At 42.2% G+C, this 24,972-nt stretch overlaps 1 protein-coding gene across 1 annotated transcript in view; it reads left to right on the top strand.

Moving 5' to 3' along the window:
- The window catches only part of MUSK (muscle associated receptor tyrosine kinase), a 93,331-nt gene that overhangs the window by 33,094 nt on the left and 35,265 nt on the right, over positions 1-24,972 (top strand). Inside the window, exon 6 of the mRNA XM_048851104.2 lies at positions 17,104-17,228. Within this exon, the coding sequence (XP_048707061.1) occupies positions 17,104-17,228 (125 nt within the window). The remainder of the gene's footprint in view (positions 1-17,103; positions 17,229-24,972) is intronic.

Genomic DNA, 24,972 nt, shown 5'->3' with positions numbered 1-24,972 from the left:
CAGGTTGACTGTGCGCTGTGTGAAGAAGAACTTCCTTTTATTTGTTTTAAACCTGCTGCCCATTAATTTCATTTGGTGGCCCCTAGTTCTTATATTATGGGAACAAGTAAATAACTTTTCCTTATTCACTTTCTCCACATCACTCATGATTTTATATACCTCTATCCTATCTCCCCTTAGTCTCCTCTTTTCCAAGCTGAAAAGTCCTAGCCTCTTTAATCTCTCCTCATATGGGACCCGTTCCAAACCCCTAATCATTTTAGTTGCCCTTCTCTGAACCTTTTCTAATGCCAGTATATCTTTTTCGAGTTGAGGGGACCACATCTGTATGCAGTATTCAAGATGTGGGCATACCATGGATTTATATAAGGGCAATAAGATATTCTCTGTCTTATTCTCTATCCCTTTTTTAATGATTCCTATCATCCCGTTTGCTTTTTTGACTGCCGCTGCACACTGCGTGGACGTCTTCAGAGAACCAGCCACAATGACTCCAAGATCTTTCTCCTGATTAGTTGTAGCTAAATTAGCCCCCATCATATTGTGTGTATAGTTGGGATTATTTTTTCCAACGTGCATTACTTTACATTTATCCACATTCAATTTCATTTGCCATTTTGTTGCCCAATCACTTAGTTTTGTGAGATCTTTTTGAAGTTCTTCACAGTCTGCTTTGGTCTTAACTATCTTAAGTAGTTTAGTATCATCTGCAAACTTTGCCACCTCACCGTTTACCCCTTTCTCCAGATCATTTAGGAATAAGTTGAATAGGATTGGTCCTAGGACTGACCCTTGGAGAACACCACTAGTTACCCCTCTCCAATCTGAAAATTTACCATTTATTCCTACACTTTGTTCCCTGTCTTTTAACCAGTTCTCAACCCATGAAAGGATCTTCCCTCTTATCCCATGACAACTTAATTTACCTAAGAGCCTTTGGTGAGGGACCTTGTCAAAGGCTTTCTGGAAATCTAAGTACACTATGTCCACTGGATCCCCTTTGTACACATGTTTGTTGACCCCCTCAAAGAACTCTAATAGATTAGTAAGACATGATCTCCCTTTACAGAAGCTATATTGACTTCTGCGCAACAATTTATGTTCTTCTATGTGTCTGACAATTTTATTCTTTACTATTGTTTCAACTAATTTGCCCGGTACTGATGTTAGACTTACCAGTCTGTAATTGCCAGGAACACCACTAGAGCTCTTCTTAAATATTGGCGTTAAATTAGCTATCTTCCAGTCATTGGGTACAGTAGCTGATTTAAAGGACAGGTTACAAACTATAGTTAATAGTTCCACAATTTCACATTTGAGTTCTGTCAGAACTCTTGAGGTGAATGCCATCTGGTCCCGGTGACTTGTTACTGTTAAGTTGCTCAATTAATTCCAAAACCTCCTCTAGTGACATTTCAATCTGTGACAATTCCTCAGATTTGTCACCTACAAAAGACGGCTCAGGTTTGGGAATCTCCCTAACATCCTCAGCCGTGAAGACTGAAGCAAAGAATTCATTTAGTTTCTCTGAGATGACTTTATCGTCTTTAAGTGCTCCTTTTGTATCGCGATCATCCAGGGGCTGGACTGGTTGTTTGGCAAGCTTCCTGCTTCTGATGTATTTAAAAAACATTTTGTTATTACCTTTTGAGTTTTTCGCTAGCTGTTCTTCAAACTCCTTTTTGGCTTTTCTTATTACATTTTTACATTTAATTTGGCAGTGTTTATGCTCCTTTCTATTTACCTCACTAGGATTTGACTTCCACTTTTTAAAAGATGCCTTTTTGTCTCTCACTGCTTCTTTTACATGGTTGCTAAGCCACGGTGGCTCTTTTTTAGTTCTTTTACTGTGTTTTTTAATTTGGGTTATACATTTAAGTTGAGCCTCAATTATGGTGTCTTTGAAAAGTGTCCATGCAGCTTGCAGGGATTTCACCCTAGTCACTGTACCTTTTAATTTCTGTTGAACTAACCTCCTCATTTTTGCATAGTTCCCCTTTCTGAAATTAAATGCCACAGTGTTGGGCTGTTGAGGTGTTCTTCCCACCACAGGAATGCTAAATGTTATTATATTATGGTCACTATTTCCAAGCGGTCCTGTTATAGTTACCTCTTGGATCAGACCCTGCACTCCACTCAGGACTAGATCAAGAGTTGCCTCTCCCTTTGTGGGTTCCTGCACCAGCTGCTGCAAGAAGCAGTCATTTAAAGTATCGAGAAACTTTGTCTCTGCATTTGGTCCTGAGGTGACATGTACCCAGTCAATATGGGAATAATTGAAATCCCACTGTATTATTGAGTTCTTTATTTTGATAGCCTCTCTAATCTCACTTAGCATTTCATCATCACTGTCATAAATATAAAGGGAAGGGTAAACACCTTTAAATCCCCCCTGGCCAGAGGAAAAACCCTTTGACCTGTAAAGGGTTAAGAAGCTAGGATAACCTCGCTGGCACCTGACCAAAATGACCAATGAGGAGACAAGATACTTTCAAAGCTGGGGGGGGGGGAGAAACAAAGGTTCTCTCTGTCTGTGTGTTGCCTATGCCGGGACCAGAGCAGGAATGCAGGTCAGAACTCCTGTAAAGGGTTAATAAGCAATCTAGTTAGATATGCGTTAAATTCTGTTTTGTTTAAATGGCTGATAAAATAAGTTGTGCTGAATGGAATGTATATTCCTGTTTTTGTGTCTTTTTGTAACTTAAGGTTATGCCTAGAGGGATTCTCTATGTTTTGAATCTGATTACCCTGTAAGGTATTTACCATCCTGATTTTACAGAGGTGATTCTTTTACTTTTTCTTCAATTAAAATTCTTCTTTTAAGAACCTGATTGCTTTTTCATTGTTCTTGAGATCCAAGGGTTTGGGTCTGTGTTTACAAATTGGTGAGGATTTTTATCAAGCCTTCCCCAGGAAAGGGGGTGTAGGGCTTGGGGAGATTTTGGGGGGAAAGACGTTTCCAAGTGGGCTCTTTCCCTGTTATATTTGTTAGACGCTTGGTGGTGGCAGCAATAAAGTCCAGGGGCAAAAGGCAAAATAGTTTGTACCTTGGGGAAGTTTTAACCTGAGCTGGTAAAAATAAGCTTAAGGGGTTTTTCATGCAGGTCCCCACATCTGTACCCTAGAGTTCAGAGTGGGGAAGGAACCTTGACAGTCACTATCACTATCCTGGTCAGGTGGTCAATAATAGATCCCTACTCTTATATTCTTATTAGAGCATGGAATTACTATCCACAGAGATTCTATGGAACATGTGGATTCATTTACAATTTTTATTTCATTTGATTCTATATTGTCTTTCACATATAGTGCCACTCACCCCCCTCGCCCCGCACGACCTGTTCTGTCTTTCCGATATATTTTGTACCCTGGAATGATTGTGTCCCATTGATTGTCCTCACTCCACCAGGTTTCTGTGATGCCTATTATATCAATATCCTCCTTTAACACGAGACACTCTAGTTCACCCATCTTATTACTTAGACTTCTAGCATTTGTGTACAAGCACTTTAAAAACTTGTCACTGTTTATTTGTCTTCCCTTTTCTGATGGGTCAGATTCTTTATGTGAATGTTTCTCGTCTGATCTGGCCCATACTTTATCCTCTTCCATCCTCTCCTCCTGACGAAAACCTAGAGAATTTCTATTAGTAGACTCTCCTCTAAGAGAAGTCTCAGTCTGATCCACGTGCACCTCTGCAGCAATCGGATGGGGGAACTACGGCAGGGAGAGAGTAAGTGATTTGCTTAAGATCATGTGTGAAGTCTGTGGGAACTGAACCCAGATCTCCTGATTCCCAATCTATACCCCACCACAGCACTAGCTCTGCTAAAACTTCCTCCAGAATCTTACATTGGCTTCAGTAACAGTTTTGACTGTTTTCAGAGTAACAGTCGTGTTAGTCTGTATTCGCAAAAAGAAAAGGAGTACTTGTGGTACCTTAGAGACTAACCAATTTATTTGAGCATGAGCTTTCGTGAGCTACAGCTCACTTCATCGGATGCATACCGTGGAAACTGCAGCAGACTTTATATACACACAGAGATCATGAAACAATACCTCCTCCCACCCCACTGTCCTGCTGGTAATAGCTTATCTAAAGTGATCATCAAGTTGGGCCATTTCCAGCACAAATCCAGGTTTTCTCACCCTCCACCCCCCCACACACTCTCCTGCTGGTAATAGCCCATCCAAAGTGACAACTCTCTACACAATGTGCATGATAATCAAGGTGGGCCATTTCCTGCACAAATCCAGGTTCTCTCACCCCCTCACCCCCCTCCAAAAACCACACACACAAACTCACTATCCTGCTGGTAATAGCTCATCCAAAGTGACCACTCTACCTACAATGTGCATGGTAATCAAGGTGGGCCATTTCCAGCACAAATCCAGGTTTTCTCACCCCCCCACCCCCATACACACACAAACTCACTCTCCTGCTGGTAATAGCTTATCCAAAGTGACCACTCTCCCTACAATGTGCATGGTAATCAAGGTGGGCCATGTCCAGCACAAATCCAGGCTTTCTCACCCTCCCCCCCCCTTTTTTCCCCCCCCGGGGACACACACACACACACAAACTCACTCTCTGCTGGCTCATCCAAACTGACCACTCTCCAAGTTTAAATCCAAGTTTAACCAGAACGTCGGGGGTGGGGGGGGTAGGAAAAAACAAGGGGAAATAGGCTACCTTGCATAATGACTTAGCCACTCCCAGTCTCTATTTAAGCCTAAATTAATAGTATCCAATTTGCAAATGAATTCCAATTCAGCAGTTTCTCGCTGGAGTCTGGATTTGAAGTTTTTTTGTTTTAAGATAGCGACCTTCATGTCTGTGATTGCGTGACCAGAGAGATTGAAGTGTTCTCCGACTGGTTTATGAATGTTATAATTCTTGACATCTGATTTGTATCATAGAATCATAGAATATAAGGGTTGGAAGGGACCCCAGAAGGTCATCTAGTCCACCCCCCTGCTCGAAGCAGGACCAATTCCCAGTTAAATCATCCCAGCCAGGGCTTTGTCAAGCCTGACCTTAAAAACCTCTAAGGAAGGAGATTCTACCACCTCCCTAGGTAACGCATTCCAGTGTTTCACCACCCTCTTAGTGAAAAAGTTTGTCCTAATATCCAATCTAAACCTCCCCCACTGCAGCTTGAGACCATTACTCCTCGTTCTGTCATCTGCTACCATTGAGAACAGTCTAGAGCCATCCTCTTTGGAACCCCCTTTCAGGTAGTTGAAAGCAGCTATCAAATCCCCCCTCATTCTTCTCTTCTGCAGGCTAAACAATCCCAGCTCCCTCAGCCTCTCCTCATAACTCATGTGTTCCAGACCCCTCATCATTTTTGTTGCCCTTCGCTGGACTCTCTCCAATTTATCCACATCCTTCTTGAAGTGTGGGGCCCAAAACTGGACACAGTACTCCAGATGAGGCCTCACCAATGTCGAATAGAGGGGAACGATCACGTCCCTCGATCTGCTCGCTATGCCCCTACTTATACATCCCAAAATGCCATTGGCCTTCTTGGCAACAAGGGCACACTGCTGACTCATATCCAGCTTCTTGTCCACTGTCACCCCTAGGTCCTTTTCCGCAGAACTGCTGCCTAGCCGCTCGGTCCCTAGTCTGTAGCGGTGCATGGGATTCTTCCGTCCTAAGTGCAGGACTCTGCACTTGTCCTTGTTGAACCTCATGAGATTTCTTTTGACCCAATCCTTCAATTTGTCTAGGTCCTTCTGTATCCTATCCCTCCCCTCCAGTGTATCTACCACTCCTCCCAGTTTAGTATCATCCGCAAATTTGCTGAGAGTGCAATCCACACCATCCTCCAGATCATTTATGAAGATATTGAACAAAACCGGCCCCAGGACCGACCCTTGGGGCACTCCACTTGATACCGGCTGCCAACTAGACATGGAGCCATTGATAACTACCCGTTGAGCCCGACAATCTAGCCAGCTTTCTACCCACCTTATAGTGCATTCTTCCAGCCCATACTTCCTTAACTTGCTGACAAGAATACTGTGGGAGACCGTGTCAAAAGCTTTGCTAAAGTCAAGAAACAATACATCCACTGCTTTCCCTTCATCCACAGAACCAGTAATCTCATCATAAAAGGCGATTAGATTAGTCAGGCATGACCTTCCCTTGGTGAATCCATGCTGGCTGTTCCCTTGGTGAATCCATGCTGGCTGTGTCCATTTATTCTTTTACGTAGAGACTGTCCAGTTTGACCAATGTAAATGGCAGAGGGGCATTGCTGGCACATGATGGCATATATCACATTGGTGGATGTGCAGGTGAACGAGCCTCTGATAGTGTGGCTGATGTTATTAGGCCCTGTGATGGTGTCCCCTGAATAGATATGTGGGCACAGTTGGCAACGGGCTTTGTTGCAAGGATAAGTTCCTGGGTTAGTGGTTCTGTTGTGTGGTATGTGGTTGTTGGTGAGTATTTGTATTGACTGTGTATGGAATGGCAGGGAAGCCAGCCCTTAAAGATGAGTTACCAAAATAGAGAGAGCTTTAAAAATATACCACAAATAAACACACTTCATAAACAGTTACATATCTTTCATACTATCCTCATTTCTGTTAGAACAAATGAGATATATTCCTGTTCAAAGAGGGATTTTCCCTCCCAGTAGAGTTTCTCCTCTTAGTGTTCCTTCAGCAAAGTTTTTTTTTTCTGCCATAGAAAATGTTGTGTGTGCAAAATCTTGCAAGTACATTTTCTAGCAACAAGGTAGTTATGGGCAAGTTTTCAAAAGTGGGTGCCTGAAGTTAGGCAACTAAATCCATACCTAGGCATCTAAATAGGAAGCCTGATTTCCAGAAGTGTTGTGCTAACACTAATTTCAAGAGCTGTAATGGGTGGGAGCTCAATACCTTTGAAAATTAGGCCACTTATTTTTCTACCGTATGGATTTAGGTGCCAGGTTTGAAAATTTTGCCCTAGACCTTCCATGCCAAAGAATGCACCTGCAATTATTTATAACCATAAAACGTTTCCTTTAATTATGTACAGAGACAAAACTGGGAGCATGAAACCTGAGGTATATTTCAAAATAAGGCCCACAGTGGTGAGAGCAAAACTATTTCCATGGCAATAAACTAGGGAGTTTAATATAATATATGACCAGAAGAATATGACTTCATTCCAGGGCAAAGCAGGAAATGGATTGATGGAGAAAATCTTTATATTTCTTAACCTGTAAGCGCCTTGGGGCAGGGGCTGTGTCTATATTTCTTCAGCGCAGATTCGATCCTGACTGGGGACTCTGAGCAGTACTGAAATACATGTACTAGGACAGATTTTCAAAAGGGCTCAGTTCCCATTTAGGCAGCCAAATGAAGCCAGATTTTCAAGCACTGAGCAGTTTCACTTGGATACCTAAATGGGAGCTGTTGTGAAAATCTAGTGTAATAAATAATGAACATCCTTAGATATATCTCAGTCCGGATCACAGTGGACACATCACTGCTACTGGAAGTAACTGGCACCCTGGTTGGCAGCTGGGAAGCCAAGGGCACACTAGGTCATGGAGACTGAACTACCCTCTCACACTCAGTCCTGCTATAATGGGGTACAATGCCACTGAAGTCAAGTCAGAGATGAATTTTTCCTATTGTACTGGCAGAGAATCTGGCACTGCCTGTCCCCATGCTGTACCAGGTCTGTAGTTAAACAGAGGGGACTTCAATCTCCAAGGCTGTTAATTCTCTCTCTCGCACATGCACACGCATGCACACACACACACAAACACACACACACCCTCCACAAAAAATGTCTTTATTAACAGGAAAGAAAACGTTTGTCACTACCACTGAAGAGACAACCTCCAGATGGGACCCCGTGTTCTAAGAAATGGGATCTACATTAAGATTTGCCAAGCTGGGGGTGCTAATTTGAGGACTTCTCAAATTTATTTCAAAAATGGAAAATACTGAATTCCTTACTTGTATAAATGAGAAATTAAATCTGGCCAGTCATAAACCAGGCCAGCACACTAAGCTTCATCCCAAGCCCCCTAATAAATGTCCTCCTTTGTTTTACAGCCCTGCTAAATGATGTACTATATCGTTACAGGCTTACTAGGAGACATCTGTTCTTAGGCCAGCTGCTCTAATTTCTGAGAATGAAGTAATATCATCCAATCCAAACAATAGGATTATAATACAGCCACAAAATTTTTTATGTCATGAAAAGATTAAAACACATTCTCACAAATTTGAATGACTAAACTCCTTGCAAAAACAACAAGGAGTCCTTGTGGCACCTTAGAGACTTACATATTTATTTGGGCATAAATCTTTCATGGGCTAGAACCCACTTCATCAGATGCATGGAGTGGAAAATACAGTAGCAGGTATCAATACACAGCACTTGAAAAGATAGGAGTTGCCATATCAAGTAGGAGGTCAGTCTAAAAAGACAATTCAGTTAACAGTAGGATACCAAGGGAGGAAAAATCACTTTTGTAGTGGTAATGAGAGTGGCCCATTTCAAACAGTTGACAAGAAGATGTGAGTAACAGTAGGGGGAAATTAATATGGGGAAAATTAGGTTTTATAACGACCCAACCACTCCCAGTCTTTATTCAGGCCTAATTTCATGGTGTCCAGTTTGCAAATTAATTCCAGTTCTGCAGTTTCACGTTGGAGTCTCTTTTTGAAGTTTTGTTGTTGAAGAATTGCCACTTTTAGGTCTGTTATTGAGTGACCAGGGAGATTGAAGTGTTCTCCTACTGGTTTTTGAATGTTATAGTTCCTGATGTCAGATTTGTGTCCATTTATTCTTTTGCATAGAGACTGTCTGGTTTGGCCAATGTACATGGCAGAGAGGCATTTCTGGCACATGATGGCATATATCACATTGGTAGATGTGCAGGTGAATGAGCTCCTGATGGTGTGGCTGATGTGGTTAGGTCCTATGATGGTCCTTTAAAACAGAATGCTCCTACTGTCATCAATGGGAGTTTTGCATGAGCAAAGGCTACAGGATCTGGCCCTTTGTTAATATAGGGCTTGATTGGTTTCAGGTTTCAGTCTGCAGCCACGAGGGCTAAAAATTTACTCTTTTATAAAAAATGAAAGCTGAGAGTCTCATGTAATCACTTGACTCCAGCAGCTGGGGCTTTAAGAAAAAACATCAACTATCAAGAGGCTCGGGATAAAATCACGAGAGGTGGCAACATGGGGGCTCTTTTTATTTGGATGACTAACAAGATTTAGGAGCCTAACTTTAGGCACTGATTTCTTTTAAATCTTGGCCTACGTCCACATATTTTCCACCAGTCGTTTTATACCCAAAGTGCAATAAATAGATTGAAAGCACCTCCTTTCCACTGAGGACTTTGGGCGATTTTGGTTTGTATTGATTTGGTTTGATTTTGATTTTGATTTGGTTTGATTTTGATTTTTGTTTGTGCATGCCCCACAAGATGCTTCATAAAAACATACAAATATTTTGCAAAGCCAGTCACTCTTCTTGACAATAAGAAGTACAGTCATCTAGATCCCGATCCATCACATTCATTAATTCTTTCTGAGGAATTTAAACTGAGATGGGTCAGAGACAACAAGACTTGGGGTTAGCTTTTTCTTGAAAGGTCAGCTATGTAAACGATGACATTTTTACCCTCTGACATTTCCAATTAATCTGCATGAAATCCCAGTAATTCTACAAATACCATGTCTGAAAAAACATCATACATTATGTTGTATGGACATGTATCACCACGACTGCCGTGTAGAACTGCATGTAGTCATTAATTTCATGCCAATCCCCAGAACTGGTCAAGTGAAGCACAATCTCTGCAGCTGACATTAGGGGAGTAGATCCTGCTCACAGTCCAAATGGATTCTTCAATAAAGTGAGATCAGGGACTCGCAGCAGCAGAGGTGGACTCTGATTATACATGGATCATATGGATTCCATATGGAATCTGCTTGATTTTTCTCTCTCTTACACACACATCACCACCACCAATAATGTCATGCAGCCAGTCAGAGTACAGGATTTTATTAATCAGCGTTGCCAGCTCTCACGATTTTATTATGCGTCTTGTGATACTTGGTGTTTTTCTTACAGCCTCAGCTCCTGGAGGCAAGTGACTTTGTGAGACTATATGAGAATCTCAGCTTTCATTTATTTAAAAAGTAAGTTTCTGGTTGCAAAGCAAAGCTTGAAAATGTGACACAAGCACACCTGAAAGGTTCAGAAACTAGACAGGAAATAAAAAGAATCCAACTGTATTATTTTTATTAAAATCTCACACTTTTAAAGATCGATCTCATGGTTTTTTGGCTCCTGACCTCACGGTTTACGAATTTTTAGGGTTGGCAGTAGTGTTGGCTGTACTGTCATTATGCAAATTGGACTCCCCCTGAGTCAATCAGGATGTGTGGCACTGTGTGTGGGTACAATCTGGAGTCAGTAGTGGTACAGCATCCCTCTGAGATGAATATCAGACAATTCCATTTCTGTGCAGGAAGAAGGGATAAAACCACAGCATGCTCATCCAGAGGAATAAGCCTTCAGCTTCTAAGCTACAGTGTCTAGTATCAAAGCATGTTTTTTCTTAGCAAGGTAATAGCTTTTCAAAACAACCGTATTCTAGGGAGAGCTCCAGGATTTATGGATAGTAGTGAACGGGGAGATGAAAGAACCCCAGGTAATAGTAGGACAGACTGCATCAATGGAATATCTGACTGCATATTAAGTGCTCCAGCTTGCAGAGGAATTTCTCCACTGTGAAAAGACTTTTGTATCCCATATAGATTGCCAAGGAATCCTAAAAAAAAGACTGCTCATATGTAAAGCTGCAATTACCATAGCCTTGGGAGGATTAGATTTTTATAGGTCAATGTCGATAAATGCCAATTTCATACCATATACACACAAACCGACAGAAAGTATTTCCATAGATGATAATCTACGCTTACAGATAGGCAAAGTAAGAAAAATGCTTCTTGAGAACTTAGAGTTTGATTTAATGATATTTACACTGTATATTTTGACATGTGATATTTTAACGATTATTAGGGCTGAAAAGCCATTAAAAAACAAATAGCTATTAATCACGTGATTAAAAATTAATTGTGATTAATTGCACAATTGTGCTGTTAAACAATAATAGAATACCATTTATTTAAGTATTTTGGACATTTTCTACATTTTGAAATATATTGATTTCAATTACAACACAGAATACAAAGTGTACAATGCTCACTTTATATTTATTTCTGATTACAAATATTTGCACTGTAAAAAAACAAAATAAATAGTATTTTTCAATTCACCTAATACAAATACTGTAGTGCAATCTCTTTATCATGAAAGTTGAACTTATAAATGGAGATGTACAAAAAAAAACTGCATTCAAAAATAAAAATGTAAAACTTTAGAGTCTACAAGTCCATTCAGTCCTACTTCTTGTTCAGCCAATCACTCAGACAAATGCTTGGTTATATTTGCAGGAGATAATGCTGCCCGCTTCTTGTTTGTAATGTCACCTGGAAGTGAGAACAGGTGTTCTCATGGCATTGTTGTAGCCAGCGCCACAAGATATTTATGTGCCAGATGCACTAAAGATTCATATGTCCCTTCATGCTTCAACCACCATTCCAGAGGACATGCGTCCATGTGGATGATGGGTTCTACTCGATAACGATCCAAAGCAGTGCTGACCAACGCAAGTTCATTTTCATCATCTGAGTCAGATGCCACCAGCAGAAGGTTGATTTTCTTTTTTGGTGGTTTGGGTTCTGTAGTTTCTGCGTCAGAGTGTTGCTCTTTTAAGACTTCTGAAAGTATGCTCCAGACCTCATCCCTCTCAGATTTTGGATGGCACTTCATTTTCTTAAACCTTGGGTTGAGTGCTATAGCTATCTTTAGAAATCTTTATGTTTTGTCAAATCTGCAGTGAAACTGTTCTTAAATCAAACATATGCTGGGTCATCATCCTAGACTACCAAAACACACACAAAAATGGTAAAATGTAGGTAAGACCATGGAGCAGGAGACATACAATTCTCCTCCAAGAAGTTCAGTCACAATTTAATTAACACATTTTTTATCATCAGCATGGAAGCATGTCCTCTGGAATGGTGGTCGAAGCGTGAAGAGGCATATGAATGTTTAGCATATCTGGCACATAAATACCTTGCAATGCTGGCTACAAAAGTGCCATGTGAATGCCTTTTTTCACTTTCAGATGACATTGTACATAAGAAGTGGGCAGCATTATCTCCTGTAAATGTAAACAAACTTGGTTGAACAAGAAGTAGGAATGAGTGGACTTGTAGGCTCTAAAGTTTTACATTGTTTGGTTATTGAGTGCAGTTTTTAACAAAAAAAAATCTACATTTTTAGGCTGAACTTTCACAATAAAGAGATTGCACTGCAGTACTTGTAGGAGATGAATTGAAAAATACTATTTCTTTTGTTATTTTTACAGTGCAAATATTTGTAATAAAAATAAAAATAAAGTGAGCACTGTACACTTTGTATTCTGTGTTGTAATTGAAATCAATATATTTGAAAATGTAGAAAACATCCACAAATATTTAATAAATTTCAGTTGGTATTCTATTGTTTAATGGTGCGATTAAAACTGCGATTAATCTTTTTGAGTTAATTGCATGAGCTTGCTGCAATTAAGCGACAGTACTAAAAATTATAAATCTTTAACCTTTTAAATCTGTGTATACACTGTTATTAAATAATTGTCTGACACCCCCCTCGTAACTTCCCATAACTGTGAAAATTTAAATCAATAAACGTGTAAAAAAAGTGCTTAAAAACTATTTTACACGATTGTGAAAATTTAAAATCGACAGAAATCTTAATACTTAAAAATAAACATCAATATTATCCATCAAAATTATACAAAAAAAATCCAATTCTGCCAAGCCTACATAACCAGAGCAAAATGTAAATAGCTAACTTAGGTCCTGTGAAACTAGATGAAACCTATGTCTTACAAGTGCTCATTTCTATATACAGCGCAAACATCAGGTTCAAGGATATAGGAAGATAATGCATTCAAATTACCTTCCCAAGACCATGAATAAGGAAATTCTTTTCATGTAAATGCTAGTCTTGTATGTATGTGGTCTTTCAGAAGAAAAGACCTCTACAGCACTCACTGAAGAGAGTTTGTAGAAGATGGAGACACACCAGTGACTATATAGTAAAGGGCCAGACTGTTGGGGTATGTCTACAGGATAGCTGGGAGCGAGTCTCCCTGCCCAGGTAGCTAGACTTGTACAAGCCAGGCTCAAGCTAGTGCACTAAATAGCAGTCTGGCCATTCCAGCCTAGGAGGAAGCTCAGGCTCTCAATTCCACCCAAGTACCTAGGCTTGAGAGCCCAAGCTCCAGCCTGAGCCAGAACATCCACATTGCTATTTTTAGCACGCCAAAAGTCAAGCAGGCTAGCTTGAAACCTACTAGCTCTAGCTCAAGCCCTGCTATCATGAGTCTGTCTACCCGGGCTGGGAGGTTCGCTCACCGTTGCAATGTAGACGTACCCTTGTTGGATCATGACCATGTGCATAAGACTAGGGGAGTGTCCAAGTCTCCAGTATATAGTGACAACTTCTTGCTAGTGCCCTCTTGGAGCAGAAAGGGCAAGGAAGAGACGAAGCCTTGGCCGCATCTTCCTACATCCATGAGGATTAGCAGAGCTGGCTCACAGTCTCCATGTATGACTACGTTATTGGGAGGGCTGGCACCAAGCTTTCCTGAGCTCTGCCTAGGGCAGGGGGTTTTTCCTCCAGCCCCTAATGCAACCCAGAGCATAACTGCCATTATCAAGACCTTAGATCATGCCCAAACATTACGCATTCAGTGTTCTGTGTCCATCAGCCCCATCTCAATAGCAGCAGAGTTTGCAAGACCTGCAAGCACAGCCTGAATGCATTGGAATCCCCACAAGTTCCGTGCCTGTCTCTTACCCTGCAGAGCTCAGCGGGATTCACATAAGAGCAGACATTTCTGTGAATAACTGGAATACCCAGAGTTATTATAGTAAATATTGTTTAAAAATAAACAAGAAGGGCTGTAAACCCTCATGCTTCAGGGCATAAGCCAGACTCTTACTATGGGGGACTAGGAGAAAACTTTCCCTGAGGGCAAGTTATCTCATAATTGACTTCTGGGGGGTTTCTGGTACTGTACTCCTGGCCACTCTTGGTGACAGGATACTGAACTAGATGGTTTGATCCAGTCTGGTAATTTTGTGAGCCAGTGCTCCCGGAGTCTGAAATACATGCAGATTCGATCCATGTGTGACATTCCTTCATGGTGAGAGAGAGACACTGATTTCCCTCTCTGGGTCCTTCAGTCAGTGGCAGCAGCAGGGGGAGGAAGCAGGAACCTATTCCAGCTCACCTCAAAGCAAAGGGATCTGGGAGGAACTCAGGGCCTCATTACAACTCCCCCCATAATAAGCATTCAGGAAACCAGCAGGGACCAGGGTATTGGAAGGAGCCAGGAGCTGCTGCGATGGGTGTGTGGGCAGAGTCTGGAAGAGGGATTGTTGGGGAAGGGGGTGGAGAAAACTGGTGTTCTTATAGGGGTAGAAGGAGGAAGGACTTGCAGGAGGTAGGAGTAGGGAGTCTATATGATCGGTGGGGAACATTCCCTCATTTTGCCCTTTTCCCCCTTAACCTCCCCAATCCCCCCTTCCCATTAGCTTGTCCTGTTTCCCTCTGCCCCAGGAGTACCCAGGGTTGTGAGGCTACTCACCACCACCTGCACTTAACATGAATCAGTCTTGTCCGTGCCTGCTGTGGATCAGCTCCCTGAAACCACCACCCTTTGCCTTTCAGGCCTCGCTCTTTGTTCCCTGCAGTGTCCGGCCCCTTATCCAGCTCACAGAATTACCAGGCCTGCTGTTCCCAAAAGAACAGAACGTATCAGCTTGTAAGATTCAATTCAGGACCAGCACTTTGCTTAACACCACAGCACTGGGATATGTTTATAGTGAACACAAATAAGTTTATGGTCAAAGACAGAGATTCAGGAGATGGTGAGTGAGGATAATGGAAGCAAATGGTTAAATATAAAACAAAATCGTAACACACTTTCTAGAGACTAAACTTAACTAGCATGTTAACCTTCTGTCTAAAGAAGTTTGTCTCACTCAAAGTCCTTTGCAGCATTTCCAACCAAGGCAGGCTGAGACCCCACTTTCATGAATGCAAGCACACTGTCTGGTTACTTCCTTGGCGCTGGATAACAGGGTCTTCTTTGCCCTTTAGTAATACCGCCAAAGTTCATTGTCTGTACTGTTAGAAATGATACCCCCATGGCTTGTTTTTTCCTGTGAGCTCCTTTCTCATTGAGTTTACATCTCTCCATGAACATTTGACTTTGTATGTAAATGTGCCTTTGCTGTGCTAGCTTACAGTGCTTCACTGACATCCTGATGGAGAGACATGTTTCCTACCTCTTGTCTGGAGGAACCAGACTCAGACATATCACCTTTTGGTGACCTGTTTTTAACTTACATGCTTAAGAACAATTTTCTGATTGATACGTAACTCCTTGCATAGTGCATGTACATACATTTCACAATGAGACCGGTGACCAGCGTGACACTGGCTTTCATTGGAAACCTCACGTGGCATTCTTTGATGAACTTGAATGTACTTACCAGAACCAGGTACTTACCAGAACCTGTACCCCTTTGCACCCCCTTGTCAGTTGACATTAAGACTTTGTTGGGTCATAATGGCAGGAGAGAACTTGGTGTTATTAGGGGTATGAGGTGGATGTCTGGCAAGCTTCTGGGAGTCTGGGGTACATAAGGTTGTTGGGGAACTTTGTCTCATACTGTGAATCCTACTCTACTAAAAGCACCCCCAAGTTAATGATTTTATGCTATCAGTTTTTAAGTAGAAGTTCCTGATGATTTCAGTGGAGATTTCTACTTAAAACCTGATAGTATGACATGGTCTCCTGTGAGCAGTTCTTAACCTGTGGGTTCCTTGACGCCTATTGGAGTGATTTAAAAATATTCTCAATTTGGGGCCAAAACCCAAAATATTTCAACTGGGAAAATCTCATGAGCCCATTCTCCTCTCAGTCTGGCTGGGGAGCCCTGCCCAATCTCTCCCAATATGCACCAGGTTCAGGGACCCCCATGATGCATTAGTTCCCCTTGCCAACAGAGGTGCCCATAGTGCATCAGGGGAGATTAATCTGACAAGGGAGCCTGGACAATCAAGGAGATTGGGGTGGCACAGGCAATGGGGTGGCATTTCAGAATCTAAATATTTCAGTTTGGATTTTTCTTCCAAAAAAGGTAAAAAATTACTGCAGAAAAATTCCTATTTTGTGACCACTAGCTGACATGCTGCCAGCACTGGGTGTGGACAGGGTATGGAGCTGTGTGGGGACAGAGAGACAGCTCATGGTTGCTGTTGGATCCATGTGGTTCGACCCTACTTTCCCATAGAACCTTGACCTCAGCAAGTTCTGCCTCTCGGTGCAATGCTAGCCACTCCTCCCTTGGGGGATAATACGATGGGAGTGGAGAATTTCAGGAGCTGGGGATTTTCTATGGTAAGACCTTATCTCCAATGTTCCCAGTACAATTCTGTCTGAACTTTAGTGAAAGGCACCTCCCCCATGCCTTGTTAATGGTGTGCATGACTGATTTCTGCTGGTTCCTTGGGCAATAGCTTAAAATAGGTTTCACTATTTGTAGACAAGAGATCAGGTTATGCCGTGCAGAAACAGCTTGTAGTGCATTTATTGTAAATTGCCCCACATCAATGCACTGTACATGGGTTTATCCCACTACACCAAACTCTGCCCTCCAAATTCTTGCACATGCACCTCTGCAGTTTGTTGGAGTTGCCCACAAAAATCGGAAGGCAAAATTTGGCTAGTATTGTGTAGTGTATGTAAAGATGACAGTCTTGGGGGGACAAAAAAGGGCTCTCATTTACAAGTGAATGTATGCAATGTTTTTATTCACTGTAGGGCTTGGACTGCCACCTCTTTCAAGATTTACTGAAGAGGAAGAGTGTCTGAGCTTCATCTTTAAATAGTCACTTAACTAGTACCTTTGTCTTCTTAACAGTTTTTGCCAGAATCCTGAAGGCTCCTGAATCCCACAATGTCACCTTTGGGTCTGTGGTGACTCTGCGGTGCGCAGCAACAGGCATTCCCATTCCCACCGTCACGTGGCTCGAAAATGGAAAAGCTGTAAGTGCTCCTTTTATACCTCTGACTAATGAGGGCATGCATCAGGAAGCAGCATGATCTAATGAATAAAACGCAGAACTGGGAGTCAGGAAGTTAGGTTCTATTCCTGCCTGAAATGATGTGGCGTGCCACCTTGGACAAATCATTGAACCTCACTGAGTCTCATTTTCCCCATCTGTAAACTGTGGATAATCGTACAGTGCTTACCTGCTTCGTTGAGATGTTGGGTTGAGTGACCTGTTAATGATTGCAAAGTGCTTGGTAATCCTTAGATGCAAAGTGTGTGAAGTATGGTTTTTAGTAGGAGTGCTCTACGTCAATAGAGCTGCAGGTTTGATTTAGTGTTTTATGGGGCTTTTCTCACCATCTTTTCTGACTTGCCTTTTCATGATCCCTTTGATAGGTAGCCAAATATTTCAATAATAATAGGGCAAAAAGATGACATGCTGACTCTGTTTACAGAGAGAAACATAGCATGGGACTGCTGTGAGATGTTAGTACCAGGTTGTATCTTGTAGCTACAGATTGCGGGGAGGGTATATGCCAGGATATATTAGGGCAAGATATCTTTATAACAAACTGCCCACACATAATATTTATAGGTTCATTGACTTTAAGGCCAGAAGGAGCCATTGGGTCATCTCGTCTGACCTCCTGTATAACACAGGACCTTAAATTTCACCCAGTTACACCTGTAATAAGCCCAATAACTTGTGTTTTGCTAAAGCATGTCTTCCGGAAAGGCACCCAATCTTGATCAGAAAACATTCAGAGTTGGAGAATCCACCACGTCCCTTGGTAATATGGTCCAATGCTTAATCTCCCTCACCGTTAAAAAAGTGTGCCTTATTTCTAATTTGAATTTGTCTGGTTTTAATGTCTTGTTTCTTGTTCTGCCTTTCTACATTGATTGAGAAGCCTTTCGGTACCTGGTATCTACTCTCTGTGAAAGTACTTATGCACCATAACCAAATCAGTTCTCAATGTTCTTTCTGCTGACCTAAACAGTCTGAGTTCTTGAAGTCTCTCACTGTAAGGCGTTGTCTACAGCCCTCAAATCATTTTATGTCTCTGCATCCTGTGCAATTTTCAACATACTTTTTAAAATGTGGACACCAGAAGATATGATTCTATTACCAGTCTCACCAATGCCATATACAGAGGTAAAATCACCTCCCTAAACAGGCTCATGACCCTCCAAGGAGCTCATCAGACCTTCTTTTGCCATAGCATCATGCATGTTGAGTTACTTGACCATTATATCCCCTAAATCCTTTTTAGAGTCACTGCTTTCCAGGACACAGTCCCCCATTTTGTAGGTATGACCTATATTCTTTGTTCATAGCTGAATGACCTTTGGCTGTATTAAAATGCATTTTGTTTAAATGGGCCCAGCTTCTCAAGCCATCCAGATCGCGCTGCATGACCGCCCTGTCCTCATCCTTATTGACCACTCCACCAATACTTGTGCCATCTGCAAATTTGATCTGCTGTGATTTAATAGTTAATTTCAGATCACTGATAGAAATGTTGAATAGCATCAGACCCAGTACCGATCCCTTTAGAAACAGCCCTATTTGATGATTCCCCATTGACAATAACTTTTTATGATCTCTCTGTATTAATGCAGGTACTGCTAGAACTTGCAAAAAATCCTGCCTAAAATGCTTTCTGAATTTGTGAACTGCCCCCACTCATGTTCTGCATTAAGGACAAAATTTTTGCCTGCCCAGAATGGCTGCACACAGCAGGACAAGGGCATGGGGAGCAATGTCCTCTACTGTGAAAATTAAAACAAGCAATGGATCAGCAGCTCCATTGAGTATTAGACATGACTCCCAGGAAGCATGTTCTGCTGGTTTATGGGTGATGTCCCAAGACTGCTGTCAAGGTTCCTTCCCCACTCTGAACTCTAGGGTACAGATGTGGGGACCTGCATGAAAGACCCCCCCAAGCTTATTCTTACCAGCTTAGGTTAAAAACTTCCTCAAGGTACAAACTTTGCCTTGTCCTTGAACCCTATGCTGCCACCATGAAGTGTGTTAAACAAAGAACAGGGAAAGAGCCCATTTGGAGATGTGTTCCCCCAAAAATATCCCCCCAAGCCCTACACCCCCTTTCCTGGGGAAGGCTTGATAAAAATCCTCACCAGTTTGTACAGGTGAACACAGACACAAACCCTTGGATCTCAAGAACAATGAAAAATCAATCATGTTCTTAAAAGAAAAATTTTAATTAAAGAAAAGGTAAAAGAATCACCTCTGTAAAATCAGGATGGTAAATCCCTTACAGGGTAATCGGATTCAAAACAGAGAGAATCCCTCTAGGCAAAACCTTAAGTTACAAAAAGACACAAAAACAGAAATATACATTCCATTCAGCACAGCTTATTTTACCAGCCATTTAAACAAAAGGAAATCTAAGACATTTCTAGCTAGATTACTTACTAACTAACAGGTATAAGGCTGCATTTCTGATCTGTTCCCGGCAAAAGCTTCACACAGACAGACAGACCCTTTGTTCTTCCAGCTTTGAAAGTATCTTGTCTCTTCATTGGTCATTTTGGTCAGGTGCCAGCGAGGTTATCTTAGCTTCTTAACCCTTTACAGGTGAAAGGGTTTTGCCTCTGGCCAGGAGGGATTTTATAGCACTGTGGACAGAAAGGTAGTTACCCTTCCCTTTATATTTATGACAACTGCTGATACACAAGGAATGCTCCCAAACTTGCTGTCCCCAGGCAGAATGGCTAAGGAACCTTCTGCTCTCCATTACCCCACTGCTTAGGGATGGCAAGGGCAGAATATTGCTTTAACTGCTTTGTCAGTTGGCTACTTGTATATCATCTTATGAGTAGTCAAATGGCCTTTTCTATACATCCTCAATTCCTTTAATTCATCTTTAGTAACCCTGGTAGAAGATCTTTAGGGACACTTTACTTTTCACCCTCATATTCTTTTCTATTGATCCCCTCTATCCATTAGGGTTCAGTATGTGCAGGCTTTGTGATCTGCAGGGACACATATTTGAGTACCCCAAAGTGGATGAGCATATTACACGAGAAAGCTTGCTTGAGGTCTGAATGAAAATCAGACTCTTTCCGCATTCAGTTTTTGGACTGTATAGCACAACTGTTTTTTATAGCTGGGTTTAATATTTTGCAAGGACAAATGTTATTGGGACCTGTTTCCGACAGTGTATCTTTCTAGTGGCATAAGCTTTTGGAGGGGAGCACTGTGTAATGACCTAGAAGGTAGGCACCATCTTCGCCCTTCTGCGGTATGCTAGCAGATGCTGGGCTTTGCAGATCAGTTTTCCGTTGGAGGAGAAATCAATGAGGTGGAGTCTGGGTATTTTTTAGTGCAACTTGTATTCAGTGTAAAATTAACAACAGCCCTTGAAAACAGGCGGTCACAAACACCAGGCAAGGCAATCTCCTCTTTCAGGAATCACAGCTCAAATGCCAAGACCTGGTTCCTGGGAAGAAAATTTGTACCAAGGATTAACATGAGTTACAGAGATTAAGACAGAGAGCAAACTCTCCTGCTGCTTGTAACTGCTCCATCAAAAGGTACTGATATCACAAAACTAGCAACAATGCGTCCAAGACTGAACAGGGGCCAAATGCTAAGAAAAAGATCTTGTAAGACCATGTGTAACAGCACTAACTGATGACTCCTACATTATCTTTCTAGTTGTGGCATCTTTGCGGCATTATACTCCCATGTGCTTGCCTTGTGGTTCATGCATTCAGTATGAATCACATGCAGTCCCCATCATTCACATTCACTCTCCAGATTTCTGTGTTGTGTTCTCCTGGGTGCTGGGCAATGTGTGTTCTTATATTCTTTCATAGCCACTCTCTGCTGCTCTTGTATCTGAGATCACACTCCTATGGAGGAGCGGCAGAACAGCTGAGAAAACAGAAGAACCACAGAATTCTCTGCCTTCTTTGCAGGAGCCTTCCAAAAAGCAAGCTCTCCCCTCCCCTTACCACTAAATAGGCCTCAATATATCAAAAGGAGCTCTCAGCACAGGATCCTAAATGCCTGTTGTCTGTAGTATCAATATCTTCTCTCACATCAACTTCCTGCTCCTTTGCCTGACCTGGTGATTTACTATTGCTTTTGTTCTGAGTAGATCCAGTCACTACAAACTTATCCCAGAGAAAAGAGGGTCTGATCAATACACCTGGCCTCCAGCCAAGGGCTGAACTTTGTATACTCAATCCATTTCTTAACTGGGCATTGTTTGGGCTGGGGTCAGATCCGCTCCAGCCTCTATGCCTCCAAAGCAGAATCAGTCCCAAGAGGAATGCCTTCACGACCACATAGCTTTAAATATGGTAAGGAGACCTTTCTTTAATGAGTGCCTGCCTTTAGTAAAGTTAAACCAGGAAACAGGTGGAATCGAGCACATGTATTTAAAGACTGACTTGCAAGCAAGCAAGAGCGAGTAATTTGAGGCTGTGATCCCTGCAGCGTCTGTGTTGTTATAGTCTCTGGATGCTGACCTGTAATTGTCCTGAAGTTTAACGAGATGAAAGCACTGTAGTCATTAAACTGCCATGGAACAGAAAGATGAAAGTTCCTCTAAACAGCAGCTGTCTTGACTTCCCAATGAACAAACAAACAAAAATACTGTTCCAATCCTGTTTCCCCTCGTTAGCCATTGCAAGACATCAAGGGACTGAACTATAGCTCTCTGTTGTACTGCAAGGGAGAATTAAGCTAAACACAAAGATGTGGTAAAAGCCTCTTCCTTCTTAGATTCCAAAATGGAATTTTAAAAAGTTAAAGAAAATCCTACTGGGGGAAGGAAAAAAAAAACGTACACAACTTCTTTAACAAGTAAAGGGAATCAATACATTTAATGAAGACAATCTCAGGTTCCAAGTAGAAAAATTAACAGCCAATTTGTAAGGTCTAAAAATACAATTACCTGAAATTTTCAAGAGCTACATCAGAAAGACAAGGTGGGCGAGGTAATATATTTTTTTGGACCAACTTCTGTCGGCGAGAGGGTCCAGCGTTCAAGCTTACACAGAATGCTTCCTCAGATCTGGGCCACAGACTTAGGTCCAATAAAAGATATTACCTCACCCATCTGGTCTCTCTACTACCCTGGGACCAACATGGCTACAACACCACAGCAAAAGCTACCTCAGGCTCTCTCATGCTGTTTTACATAATGCAAAAGACAGTTCGTAATGCTCTTGCTGTTTGCAAGCAAAGTCAAAGGGGATCATTTTCACACAAAGAGGCCTTGAGCTGAAATTGGTTATTGGATTATTTTCAACTGTAGCATATTCCCCTGTTCCTGAAATTTCTATCAACTGACCTGGCAAGCAAAGCATTTTGCAGTGTGTGATCCAGGCTGAGAAGGAACAGTCCTGACTCACTGTTCTCAGATTTCCTTTCTGAGGCCCATTACGCTGAGTAAAACTCCACAGAAGATCCCAGACTTGACTCAGACCCTTTCATGTTTTGGCACTGATTGGATACACAGGAAGAAGAGTTCAGAGGAAGGGAGGGAGGCTTATTCTGAGACAGTGATCCACGGATCAGAAGTTTCGGTGAAAAATAAAATAACTGACAGCCTCCATGCTTGCAGAGAAGCCACCAGCACTGTCTAAGGATGAAGTCTGAAATGTAAGAGAAGCATTTCAAGGAAGAATTGTATTAAAGCCCAGTCAGCCTGGTGTACTAGCTCAACTATTATTGCACCTGGTTGAAATCCAGGAGACCTGGGTTCAGGCTCTGAAGAAATTCCTTTTCCATACCAGCAAGAATGATTGCAGTTTTGCATCCAAAGAAGTAGGGGGCAGGACAAACTCTCTTTGCTCAATTATCTAATCATGAACACAGGTAAATGTTTAAGAAAGAATGCATTCCTTTCCTCCGAAGCGGATGTCATGGATGTGAGGGGCGGGGATGTCTTTTGGTTTTGTGTTTGTTCCTCTCCTAGCACAGTGGGGTCCTGGTCCAGAATTTGGGCCCATAGCCACCACTGCAGTAAAAATAGATAATAATAATCGCATGCATCTGTGTGATAGGGCTTAAACCCCCCCCCCCCATCATCTGCAAGGCTAGCAAATGCACCTTATTAGTCATGCTTTGCTCCTGGGGAGGTGAGCAGCTAATTGGCTCATTGCCAAAAGGCATGGAGATAAGCCCTAATAAATAAACTGAAGGAGTTTAGTGGGGGGGGGGGGGGGGGGAAGAAGGAAGAAGAGATGGCAGATGAGACAGGTCTCTCTGACTGAGAGAAGGCTAGGGTGCACAGACAGAGACAACGGGGGGCAGCACAGTACAAGGGTAGCATAGGTTCCTGCAAGGGAAGCCCTGAGATGGTGTCTGTAAGTAGAGAAGACTTGAGTAGCCCCAAAAGGCAGAAGAACTGTGCAGTTTTGTTTGGGCTTGTTTATAATACCCCTGAAGGGGTTAGAACTTAGGTGACTTGGACGAAGGTCTGAGACACAGAAGACTGGGGCCAGAGTCAGGTGACCGGCAGGAGGTGCTAGAGCTGAAGCTAGCAGCTACATCCTGCACCAATGCAAGGGGGTGCTCTGGGGGTGAGTAAGCCCTGCCGCAGTCCTCCTTTCTGCTGATTTCGAACACTGTACAAGGCGCAACCAAACAGAATGTGTGTGACCCAATTGAGTTTCAATAGCATTGTGCTGTTTGGAAAACACACATTTCGTTAAAGCTGTTGCCAGATATTTTCTGCAGGCAAGACCTCCGACTGGGATGACAGGAATTCTTGAACCAGAACTGATTCCTGTTAATAGAAATCTCACTCCTATCACCACACTGGATAACTGATACTAAAAATTATTCCTGCCGTCTGGCAGTAGCTATTCTAAATATGGCCCAACTCCTTCCCTGGCCCCATTGCCTCTCTCCAGTTTGATTCCGGCTCTAGAGACCGCCTCACTTGCTCCTTCCTGCTTCCTGACTCGCTCCCCATAGCGGCTTTCAGTAACCTGTGCATATATGGGTATAGACCAGAAACTGAGAGCCACTAGCCATTAGCCAATGAATCCTAAAAACATGGATGCTGCATGCCTCGAATCAGAATGGATCCAAACTCAGTTTGAAGTTTGTTATTTTTCACTTGATTTAAAAATATGGTACAAAATGTGACAGACTAGATCCACAAGCAATAAAAAGAAGCCATAAGCCTGTCTTAACCACCCAGCTAAAGTGAGTTTACAGCTGCTTTGAGAAGGAGTACTTGTGGCACCTTAGAGACTAACCAATTTATTTGAGCATAACCTTTCGTGAGCTCACGAAAGCTTATGCTCACATAAATTGGTTAGTCTCTAAGGTGCCACAAGTACTCCTTTTCTTTTTGCGAATACAGACTAACACGGCTGTTACTCTGAAACCTGTCATACAGCTGCTTTGTGTCACTGGAGTATCACAAAGTATCCAGAGCCTGATGGTGAATCTGGCCCAAAATGCCAACTGTAAAGAAGGCATTTCTTGATGATCCAGTGCTGAACTGCAGACCTCAGAAACCAGTACCTATTAGGGAGGGTGGGCAGATAAAATAAGCACCACCTCAAAATCCTAACCCAAACACCTCAACCTTTAAAGAGTCATTTAGTTCTTTAGGCCAACTCTAGAAGTGTAAGTGTTAACAAAGCACAAGGATGGGTGAAATCCTGGCGTCATTGATGTTGATGGCAAATTTCCCAGTAGTTTCAATGGGACCAGGATTTCACCCACAATGTTTCCATCCT

This window comes from Caretta caretta, chromosome 5 (assembly GCF_965140235.1).
Source record: "Caretta caretta isolate rCarCar2 chromosome 5, rCarCar1.hap1, whole genome shotgun sequence".
Classification (NCBI taxonomy): Eukaryota; Metazoa; Chordata; order Testudines; family Cheloniidae; genus Caretta; species Caretta caretta.
Note: the sequence above shows the minus strand (reverse complement) of the source record. Positions and strands in the feature narration are given on the sequence as shown.